The 11,714-nt window shown below is 41.2% G+C and overlaps 1 protein-coding gene across 4 annotated transcripts in view; it reads left to right on the top strand.

Moving 5' to 3' along the window:
- Positions 1-30: 30 nt before the first annotated feature.
- The window catches only part of FBH1 (F-box DNA helicase 1), a 50,943-nt gene continuing 39,259 nt past the window's right edge, over positions 31-11,714 (top strand). The window contains exons 1-4 of one of the 4 annotated variants that reach the window (XM_066280067.1): positions 31-159; positions 521-645; positions 8,709-8,864; positions 10,175-10,767. In XM_066280067.1, coding sequence (XP_066136164.1) covers position 645; positions 8,709-8,864; positions 10,175-10,767 — 750 coding nt within the window. In that variant the 5' untranslated portion in view covers positions 31-159; positions 521-644. Of the gene's footprint in view, positions 160-520; positions 679-8,708; positions 8,865-10,174; positions 10,768-11,714 lie in introns of all 4 variants that reach the window. The other 3 variants (XM_066280068.1, XM_066280066.1, XM_066280069.1) reach the window with 3 other exon arrangements.

The following is an 11,714-nucleotide window of genomic DNA, read 5'->3' as shown; positions in this document are numbered from 1 at the left end:
GCGGCGGGCTGTCCCCGGGGCTACGGCGGGCGGAGCTGTCAGAGGTAGTCTGAGGCCTGCTCTAGCTATCGCTGCCCTGGGGACGCCAGGACCGGGAGGCCGGGCCGCCGGGGCTCGGAGGCCACGGCGGTGACTGGAGCCCCGGTCCGGACCACCATAGTGCGTGAGGCCGCAGACGTGGCAGGGAGCGCGGGCGGGGCCCTGCGCTCTGAACACTTAACCTTTTGGAGTCCTGGGCGAGGGTCTGATCTCTCCGGGCGGGGGGCGGGTCTGGAGGGGGGGCTGGGGACCCCGGGCCTGGGCTGTGGGCGGCGGGTGAGCTGCAGGTGCCGGGTGGGGCTTGCACGCTGGAGGCGGTGGGGCGCCCCTACCTTGCGTCCTTGCGCCAGGAAGTGGGGAGCTCCTTGTTTCTCGGTGGTTGTAGGAGTGCACGGGGAACGTGGCCTTGGCTGCCGGCATTCCTTTTCTACCTGGTATTTTGACCTTGGGCGAGTCATTTTATTGCCTCCTTCGTTTGTAGGTCTCCCGCTCCCCACCCCCTTACCTGCCTGTTAAGAAAAATTGAGTTGTTATGGGAAGGCCTTGAGCTTGTGAATGATACGTTGAGATCTGAGCAGGCCATATGAAGTGATGGAAGGTATTTGAGTAGGTGTCGAGTTCTTTCCCGGATCTTATTAGGTACTAGTCATTTAAACCTCTTGATGTTTTTGGTTCCTTTAGAGATAAAATGGGAGTTGCTGCTATGTGCCAGACCTAGAAACGGTCATGCTTTACATATTATATTGAACTCTGTGGTTTTATCAATACCTTAATTTTTTGTGTTTATTGATTTCAGAGAGACAGAAACATCAATTTGTTATTGAACTTATTATGCATTGATTGTTTCTTGTATGTGTCCTGACCAGGGATCAACCCCACAACCTTGTGTTGTGGGGATGATGCTCAACCAACAGAACTACCTTGTTAGGGCAGTGAAGCACTTTAATTATGTAATTGGTAAACAACCCAGTAAGGCATCATTACAGATGGGGAAACAGGCCTAAAGAAGTTAGTGATTTTGCCACGGTCGTACAGCTAGGGAAGTCCCATGAGAAACAGGATGGTACACCAAGGGAGTGTCTGTTAGTGCCTGGCCCTGTGCTAAAAGAAATTAGGGAGATAAAATGGAAAAAAAGACTTCTGGTATGGGCATATGAGAACAAGCCCATTTTACTAGTGAGCAGATTGAATTTGGTTGACTTGTGGAGAGTCACTAGAGACAGAACTAAAGTCCAACATCAACTTTGCCAAAGTTTTTGTTCCATTGTGTCTTGCCACTACAAAAAAAAAAAAAAAAAAAAAAAAAAAAAGAGGAAGGCATGAAAGTGGTTTGAAATACATGAAATTTTAGAACATGCCAAGCATTATTGTACTGCTGTTAGAGTCAATGGAAATGGAAGTTTAGGCATCTTGTAGCTTCGCACTTTTTGCGGATAATGCTTCCCACCATCCTAATTACAGATCACCCCACCCTCTCTCGCCTTATGCCACCAGGTTCCCTGTTTTTAATCACAAAATTGGAGCACACTGAATACACAGTAGGACCAACTGTATATTTTAAATCAGATGATTTGCAACTCTCTCTTGTCTTTTTTAGAAACATTTTGATCTGTATTCCCCTTTATATAACTAGATGATAATATATGTGAATCTATCCACAGGCCCTGTGGTTTTCTGGAGCAAAGCTTGATGTATAGAAAGCTAACCAATGGAGCCACTCTGGATCTTGCTGATTTTCCAGTTGGGCTGCTTTTTCTTTTGTGCAGGCTTTTGGATTTTGTGGTCTGGCCTTTACTGTTTTATTTCACATCTACTTATCTTGGTGTTGTGCTCCTTGTCTGTCTTCTTTCCTTTCTCCTGCGTTCTCTTGGGTTATGTAGCATTCAGCAGTGTTCACTGGTATCATCATCAGTTGACGTGTTTTGTGGTCTGTTAGTGTGTGAACACCGAACTATTGGTATTGGACTTAGAGCTCTAATTTCAGGTGTGTTGCCATCCATCACCTTTTCTCTGCTCATCGTATCTCTCTATCCTTCCTGGGCTGATTTGATTTGAAGACTGAATTTGGTTCTGTCTTTGCCCTGCTGGCTGTGGAAGCATCTACTTCTGGAAGCATCTCACCAAAACACCTCAACCCTTAAGTCTCAAATGCCTTTTGAGGACTAGTCTCATATATCAAAGTACTTCCTAGAGCTTTACTGCATTCCACATATAGCTTTAAAACAAAACGAACAAATATTTTCAAAACTGAAAACTTTCATCATCCCCTTATTCTAGGAAAAAGTGATTAGAAGAAAAAGACTATTTCTCTTTTACACCTTTAGGTTCTTAATGACATTATCATTAAGTTATAGCTGGAATTGTCAGATATTTTGGTTCTTTTTCATCTTTCTCTTTCAGTCTTGTTAGAAAAGACTTATTGATCTTTATTTTCCCCTATTCCCTATTTCTGCTGCCACTCTCAGGCCTTTACCAACTGTTGCTTGGTTAGTAAAGTCACATTCTGCTTTGTTTTCCTGATAATCTTTGTGTTTACCCCATCTCCAGAGTTACTGTCCTAATGTGTAAATTTGATTGTGCATTGCCCCTGCTTTAAAGCTAGATGATTGTTTCAATTGCCTACCTGATAATGTCCAATTTCCTCAGCATTATACAGGGGTTGGCAAAAGTAGGCTACAGCTGTGAGAACCTGAGACACAGAGTTTATGCTTGTATTATTTATTTATTAATTATTGCATTATTTTACAATCAAACAACTGTAAACCTACTTTTGCCAATCCCTGTATTTAAGGACCCTTATAATCTGTGCCTCCAATTTTTTTTCCAGCTTTGTCCCCATTCGTGAACTTCTTGTTCTAATGAAACCCGATTTCCTGCCACACCAACGCTGTGCTATGTCCCTGTGTTTTTGCATATCTTGATTCTTTTACCATACTGAATCCTACTAATCTTTTAAAGCTGAGCTCTTCATAAAGCCCTTTTCAACTTTCCTAACTGTTCACTTGTCTTTACTATCATAGCACTTCATGTATGCATTTGTGTGGAACTTATATTGCCTTATGTATACTAATTTGTGTTTGTTTCTGTAGCTGCCTATGGGCAGACTAAATCTTACTCATCTTTGTATTTTCAGTGTCTAAAATAACATTTAACACCAGAGATGCCATGAGAGGAAGCACTCATGGTATTTATAATGAATTTTTGACATAATGGATACTTAAAAGTGGTTGTGGAATGAATTGATGGTAGAAAAAGCCTTTTAAATATATAAAAATATGTTCTGGCCTGTATAAGTGAGAATTTTCTTGTTTTTTCCTTTTTTCCTCATCATTCTTTCTTTTCCTTGTGAGAAAGCTACATAGGGAGAAGTTCCCTCCATCCTAGTTTGCAATATTAAGTGAATGTTTTTCCAAGAGAGGAGCAGGTGTTTGCAGGGTGTGGTAGGCCCGAAGGATGATTGAGCCCGGAGCCTAGTCTGTTTGGGGTTGTAGAGAAGGAGGCTTTAGTACTAGGAAGGACTTGGGTTTGCATCAAGGGCGAGTACTTGGGAAAGAGCTAGCTCTGAAGTGTTTTCTTTCTGTGTTTCTTTTAGAACTTATGGGGACAAAATATTTTTGAAGTTTTTTCATTTTGAGTCTATAGTGTTTAGTGATGTTTTCCTTGTAGTTACATTATCCATATACGTGCCTATTATTAAATCTTTGGTTATGACATTGCATGATGATTAAAAAAAAGTGACATAAAAATTAAGCCTAAGGGCCTGACCTGTGGTGACCCAGTGGATAAAGCATCGACCTGGAAATGCTGAGGTCGCCGGTTCGAAACCCTGGGCTTGCCTGGTCAAGGCACATATGGGAGTTGATGCTTCCAGCTCCTCCCCCCTTCTCTCTCTCTCTCTCTCTCTCTCTCCCCTCTCTCTCTCCTCTCTGTCTCTCTCTTCTCTCTAAAAATGAATAAATAAAATTAAAAAAAAATTAAGCCTAAGGTTTTTAGAAGCTGCTTTCATCTATCTGGACTTAGGAGAATGTTACATCAGAAAGAACGCTGGACTTGAGGAGTCAGAAGACTTATATTTCATCACCTGCAAGCTGTGTTGTGACTTCAAGCAAGTCTTCTCTGAGCCCCAGTTTAATCATGGCACAATCGTAGGATTGTGTGAAGATCCAATGAGAATATGTAAAAGAACTTCAAAAGCTAAGAAGCATTTAAAGGCTGTAAAATAGTACAGGGTTTCAGAGACAACCTAAACTACTTTAGAGGAAAGTGCTGTAATTGTGCAGCTGTGCATTTATTCTACAGTTAATTAGGGAGCAATGTGCAGTGAGTCCTGGGACTGAATGAGTTTCTCATTCTTCGTTCCCACCAGACTGTAGAGCTTTCAGTCCAGGGCTGGAAGACATATCAGTATATACTTACACAAACAATTGTTAATAATGCAATAATAATATATACTCTAGTAATAATAATTACTTGTATATGATACATATAAAACACATAGTTGTACAAATAATTATGACAAGTATCTCAGAGACATAAGGGGTGGTTTTATGATGGCAGAGTGCTTCCTGGCTGGGATGAATACTTCCTATTATACTGGAGCTGAGGAGTAACACTGTGAACTGTGTTTAAACTGTGGTCTTGGGTCTCACGGCTGGCATTCTGACCTGTGAAGAACTTGAACCTTGTAATACTAAGCTACATTGCACCGTGCCTCTGATGTCTCCACAGGAAACCCAAGAGGGAAAGTGTCTACTTGTTGCTCTTTACAGAGTCCCTCAGAGAAAAGTGAGAGGCTTGTGGGGAACTAACAAGATGAGGCTAGGGATGCAGTAAGTTAGCTAGATGAGCCAGACTGCCCTCTGTGGTTCTGGTTATGGATGGTCTCTCCAGTCAAGGACCTTGTATTAGAGTTTCCTTAATTATTTTAAAAATAATAATCTTTTCTTCTGGGAATTCTAGGTACTTCTTATCTTCATCTTGTCTGTTTAGGTCTGTAACCTGTAAGTTTTAGAGGACTTTTTGGTAATTATGATTAGTAAAGTAGGTGAAGAAAGGAAATTATTTGGTATTAATTTCAAATGATCCTAGAATGATTAGGGTGAGCTTGGCTACAGTAACAGATGCAAACATGTAATGACCTCACAGTCAGAGTTCATTTCTCACTTTCATAACAATCTAAGGTGTATCCAGGTTGCTGGAGAGAGAGAATTATGGGAAAGGAGTAGCACCTCTAAAGCTATAGTGGAAAGACCCAGGCTGCTGGAGACTCTCCCTGTTTGAACATATGTCTTCGAAGTATGCGTTGGGGAACTCACTTCCTCTGTTCACTAGAAGGGGAGCAGAGAGTGGAGGAACTAGCGTGATAGGTGTCTCTGGGCCTGGCTTGGGAGAGGCACGGCCCTTTTACTCACATTCCCTGTTCTAGAGCTCATCAAGGCAGGCAGGACAGGGAAGTATAGACTAGCTGTGTGCTGAGGAAGAAGAGGAACTACAGTCTTTGCCACAAAAACGAAAGCACTCCATTTTACTTTCCGAGTTGTTTGTAAATCTTTTGTAGCCTTGGCTAGATAGCTCAGTTGGTTGGAGCATTGTTCTGAAGGGCACAGGTTGCCAGTTCAGTCCCTGGTCAGGGCATGTACAGTAATAGATTGATGTTCCTGTCTCTCTCTCTCTCTCCCTTCCTCTCTCTAAAATCAATAAAATAATCATTAAAAAAATTTTTTTTGAAATAAAGAAAATTGAAAAATGAAGCGAGGCAGATTAAAACAATTGAGGAATCAGCCACATAGTTCTCATTCAACAAGTGCTTAAGTATCTGTTATTTGCCAAGTATTGTGCTAAGCGCTGTGAGGAATAAGGTGATGAGACGTGCTCTGTCTTTTAAAGGCGGTACTCCAGTAGAGATTTAGTAATAACTGTAGTTCAAGGGAGACTGATCAGAATCTAACCTCATCAGTGGGCCTGACTGGTGCAGGATGGGGTCGGGGACCGCGGCGGGGCTAAGATGGGACAGATCATCATCACGGTGAGGAAGAGATCAATGATGGGTAAAGGGCCAAAGTCCAGGTAATCACCACTTTGAAATCATATGCAAAGACCCAGAACCAGCTGCCTGGGCTGGGGGCTCTAGAAGGAGCCCATGGGAGTGGGGGATAAGAGAGATGTCACCCTGTAAGAAAGCCATCGCAGAAAAAGTGTGGGAATGGGCAAATTCTGTTTGACAAAGTGATTTTCATGCAGTCTTTTTTTTTTTTTTTTGTCCTAACACCTGAGGGATATGACACATTTCTGTTAGTCACTGTGGTAGAGTCTCCAAGAGGGGTTCAAATACTAATGTTTGGAGGAGACTCAGTTGAGCCTCTTTGAGGCCTTATAGAGTTTGGAAGGTCTATGAATGATTCTGATCTCTCTCCATGCCTTTCCTATGAGTACGTTTATCACGGAGCACTGCTTGACTTTGCTCCTTGAAGAATCTTGAGGAGCTTCTAACAATAACTGCTCTTTAAGAGAGGTGCAAAGTGCACTTGCTGTGTAGAGAGGGAGGAATATCACAGGGGCTTTAGGGGACTTGGGAGGAAGGGACAGTATTTGAGCATCTTTATTTTGATAAAGTTATAATTTGCACTGCTTATTTAAAAGCATATTAATAAGAATAGAATGATGGTTAGAATTTTACTAGAATTTTTTATAGTTTTTCAAGAATATAATGCTATTAAATCTTATGCACCTTTTAGAAGACACTCAGAATGGTATGATTGATATGTAATTCTGACATTTCGGCTGATAGGTTTTGTCAGCTTCAAGGTGGGTGTCACAAAGTACTCTCATCTATATTGTCTCATTTGAACCTCATAATTATTCTGTGAATTCAGTGCGGCAGGTTATTTTAATGCCCATTTTTAATGGTAAGGGAATCAAAGCTTTTAGTGATTAATACACCTACCAAGTGGAGGAGGTCTTCTGACTCCAAATCTGAATATACCATGCAGCCTTTTAGTGAAATGATTTGTTCAGTGCAGGGCTCCTGGCTTCCAGTTCAGTGAATCGCAGCACCTCTCTCTCAGAGACCTGAGAGGCAGATAAAATGCAGCCTATTTTTTCTGACCTCTAAAATCAGAAAAGTACTTTTTGACATATAACTACAATAAACGTGTTAGCTCTGCATCCCATGTAACCAGTCATGGCTCTGGTGATGCCATTTCAATATAGCTGGCCATTATTGGTGCCCAGAAGCCAGAATGCCCAGTCTAAGTGCCCTTCTCCCAAGCTGTTAACCTTTGTTCTTCTACGTCCCAACCTTACCACTCTGACTTTGCTGTCTTCTCATCCTCTTTCATTCTTTCAGTATTTATTGTATATGTACTCTGTGTCTGGTGCCAGAAAAGACAGAATGCTTCCTTCTTGGAGAGTGCTTTGACTCTGACATGTGATTAAGACATGACTACCTAGTTGATGGTTATTTTCAGTGCTGTGTTTTTACTATGGCATCATTATTATAGTTGGCTGGAAAAGGCTGGGATAAAGCCATTCTTATATTCTTCTTATTTTTTTTTTTTTTAACAAGAGAGAGACAGGAAGGGAGAGAGGAGAAGCATCAACTTGTAGTTGTGTCACTTTAGTTGTTCATTGATTGCTTCTCATAAGTACCTTGACTGGAGGGCTCAAGCCAAGCCAGTGACCCCTTGCTTAAGCCAGTGACCATTGTGCTCAAGACAGTGACCATGGGATCATGTTGATAATCCCATGTTCAAGCTGGTGACCCTGCACTCAAGCTGGCAAGCCTGTGCTCAAGCTGGATGAGCCTGCACTGAAGCTGGTGACCTTGGGTCTTGAACCTGGGAACTCAGCATCCCAGGTTGACACTTTATCCACTGTGCACCACAGGTCAGGCCGTATGTACTTTTTAAGTTCCAAAGTGCATTGCACCTGTATGAGTACCTCTTTTATACAAATCTGTGACAGCCTTTGTCTTGTATTTTATCAAAAGCTGAATTTAGGGGTATATTGTAGATACAGGTGGGCAACTAAAGGCTTGAGACGGAATTCTAGATACAATTGCTATAATGTTGCTGAGAGAGAGTATGAGATTTCCTCCTTTGAGGTCCTTAAAAGTGGATTTGATCCTCTTCCATTTGGGAGCCTTGCTCCTATGCTATGCCCAATGCTGAGATCCTCTGGGGGCTAAGAGGCGGACCGTGTGGTCTTCTCTAGGAACTTACAGTGACTATTTTATTAGTCACTACATTCTGCTTCTGCGACTTAGAGAAACTGGTATATACTGTACAGGGGATGATGAATGAGTTTATTTTTGAAAAGCTATAACCAACTGTTAAATATTTACGGTCATTAATGGGAACACAAATGCTTGCCTGTAGTCAAGGAAAAGATGCCAGATCTCAATTTACCCATTAGTGGTGACTTCTTTTTGAAAGAGTATTTTATGATCAGGGCTTCTAGAAAGTATAAAGATGTCCTTTTTAGGATCTCCTTTTAGAATTCTTTCTTAAATTTTGAGGAAGAAATGCTAAGAACATAGGGAAGAGAAAGGCTGGCTGGGGTGGTCCACAGTCACTATATTCCTGAAAATTAAAGATAATTTGCTGGCTAGCTTATAGAATTGGTGGTAACTAACAAGTGTCCCATTTCTTCTGCCTGTTGGTACAAAACAGTGAGTCGATTTAAGCGGAAGCATCTTACAGCCATCGACTGTCAACATTTGGCTCGGAGCCACTTGGCTGTGACCCAGTCCTTTGGTCAAAGATGGACAAACAGAGACCCAAACCATGGTCTCTATCCTAGACCCAGAACAAAGAGAGGAACTAGGGGTATGTCTTATAAAAACATTTTGTATTTCAGAATCTGTAGTGTGTGTGGCCTTTGAACATCTCCCCATATTTGTTAGTATTGCTGCTGTGATTTTGTAGTCCTGTTGCAACAGTGTGACATATTTTTAATTTTTTTGTGAGTTTTCCACGAAAATCCCTTCCTATTATAGTGGTTGGTAAAGGCCCAGGAAAACATGATTGAATGAATTTCCTTTAGTTTGCTTAATAATAATGTGGTAGAAAACACCAATATCATCACTATTCCAGTATAGAATCACTGTAGTTTCTTCACTCTACCTTATTCCTACTGCTGAGTATGTAGTAGGCTTTTAATAGATAATGCTATGGTTGAATTCACAATTAGAAAATACCAAGATTTAACCCAGGCCTGTTGACTTCAAAACTGTGGGTGTTTATCAAACTGACCCAGAAACAGTTAGAGTTTTTTTCCCCTAACATAGAAGACAATATTAAATTCCATAAAATCTATTAAAGGCTAAACCTGCTTTTGTTTTACTCTCTTTCTGAAGTGGGAATTCTGGCTATTGTCATTTCAGAGAGGAACCATGTATTTTGTTGTGTATTGATAAGGTGCTTAAATACTTCATTGGCATTTTACAATAATTTATAGGAGTTTAAAATGCAGTGGTGATGTGTGAAATCACCATTTGATTCCCCTTAGTGTCTGAAAAGTCTGTGAGGTCAGGGACTGTATATACTCTTTTTCACTTTATTTTTGTCTTAGACCCATAGGTGCTTATGAATAAATATATAGACTAGGTGAGGTACCACTCTTAATAATATGAAGATAATTCTGATTCCTTCCATTTTATTTTAAAATAAATTAATGTGTTAGCTTCATAGGAGGGAGTGAAAAATAAAAAAGTCTTAACTGTCACATGAGAGAGTAGGTTTTACTGAACTCTGATAACCTAAAGCATTATTTTTCTACTTAAGTAAACTTAGTTTTTTTTTGTAAGAGCAATCCAGGAGGTGTGAGTTTTTATAGGTGGATGTGTGAATGAATGTGAACCGTGTTTGCTTTTTGTCTGTCCATTCATGTATTCAATTTGTATATATTACAAGGCATGATGTGGCCCTAACACCATCTGAAGACTGGTCTCTGTCTCATTCCAAATATGGTAGAGCCAAATATAAATATATTTTTTGGATAATGCTCTTTATATAATCAATTAGCCAATAACTATATCCTTGTCTCTTAATTTAAAATTAGTTTGTATCATTTGGGTCAACAGTGGGTCGGCAGTCATTATTCATTTCTTGTTATTCTGTCTGGGTTCTCTTGACAGGTCAGGGATGTCAAAGATACATCACTGAATTCTTCCTACCTGGCCAGCAACAGTGCACCAATGACATGGCTAAAAGCAATTCTGTGGGCCAGGACTGCTCTAAGGACTCAGAGGATGAAATGATCTTGGCTGCAGAAAGCAACTGTGCCCTGCCTCAAGAAGGTGATGGAGAAGCAAGACTGGTCTCATCAGGCTCTGCTCTGCCTGCAAGGAAGCGCTCTCGGTCCTTGGAGGATGAGAGGAATCAAGCAACAGGGACCAGTCAGTGGGGTGGGGTTTCTAAGAAAACTTCACGGCATCATTTGTCCCTGTCCTGTGCAAAGGCCCCCAGGCAAGAAACAGGCTCTTTGTCCTGGCTCTCTGCAGAGTCTGAAGAATCTAGCCAAGAAGTGGAGGACGTGGGTCCTGATCCTATTCCTGACTCTTACTATGGGCTTCTTGGCACCTTGCCCTGCCAGGAACCCCAGAGCCACATCTGTAGCCTGCCCAGCGAAGTCCTAAGGCACATTTTTGCTTTCCTCCCTGTAGAAGATCTCTACTGGAATCTGTGCTTGGTGTGCCACCTTTGGAGGGAGATAATTAGTGATCCGCTGGTATGTAAAACACTTGGAGTCTGTGATACTGTCTCTAAAAAGACATAGATTAGCTTCCCTTAATGCATACTTCTGATTATAGTGTTTAGTTTTCATTTGCCTCTAGAATAATACCCAAATTCCCCGGAGGCATGTAAGTCTTCTCATCTTATTACCCAGCTCCATTGCTCACTTCTCAACTCATCCCTGTGTTCTCTCCACACAGTTGGTTTGTTGCATCCCAACCAAAGACTGCATATTTCTTTCCACATGTTGGTCTAACACCCCCACATACATCCCCTGACATTTGTTGACAGCTCTTCAAGGCCTCCCTCTATTGCTTGCCGTTTCACTCTCTCTTCCTTGTGCTACTGCAGCAATTTTATCTGTGTTACAAGCTTATTACATTCTGTATTATACCTTAGAGAACCTTCCTCCCCCTGCCCTTTAAATTATTAGCTTCTAGATAGGATGTGGATTGTCCTATAAATGTTTTCTTCATTCTTCATTGTGCCTCATGATATTCTACATATTGTAGGCGAATTATAAATGAGTATTATATCAAATGATCACTGTCGAGTACCTTTTGAGTTTGGTACACTAGGCAGCCCATGCTCTTAGGAAATAATTTAGTGTTCCAGTTAGTCATATCACATTTCAGCACCCTGCCCTTCCCTTTGTGGTTAAATGACACTTCTTCCCACCCCATATTCAGATTCTCAGGTAAACCTGAGGGCTGGGAAATGTTTTGCTTAGCTTGTTATATATCCCTTAGACTAGCCATTGGGAACAAATCAGAGATACAGAAATTAACTCTCCCTTCAATGATATTAAAGTTTAAAAATTTAGGAGTGGAGTGCAAGATAGATATATCAAAACCTAGTATATTTTTCTTCTAAGCACAAAAGATTTTGGAGGAAATTTCACATCACTCTTGCTCCATTCTTTGCTTGAGGTCTCGTCTCCTA

Source organism: Saccopteryx bilineata, chromosome 5, assembly GCF_036850765.1.
Source record: "Saccopteryx bilineata isolate mSacBil1 chromosome 5, mSacBil1_pri_phased_curated, whole genome shotgun sequence".
Taxonomy (NCBI): Eukaryota; Metazoa; Chordata; class Mammalia; order Chiroptera; family Emballonuridae; genus Saccopteryx; species Saccopteryx bilineata.
This window is presented reverse-complemented; position numbering and strand designations above follow the sequence as displayed.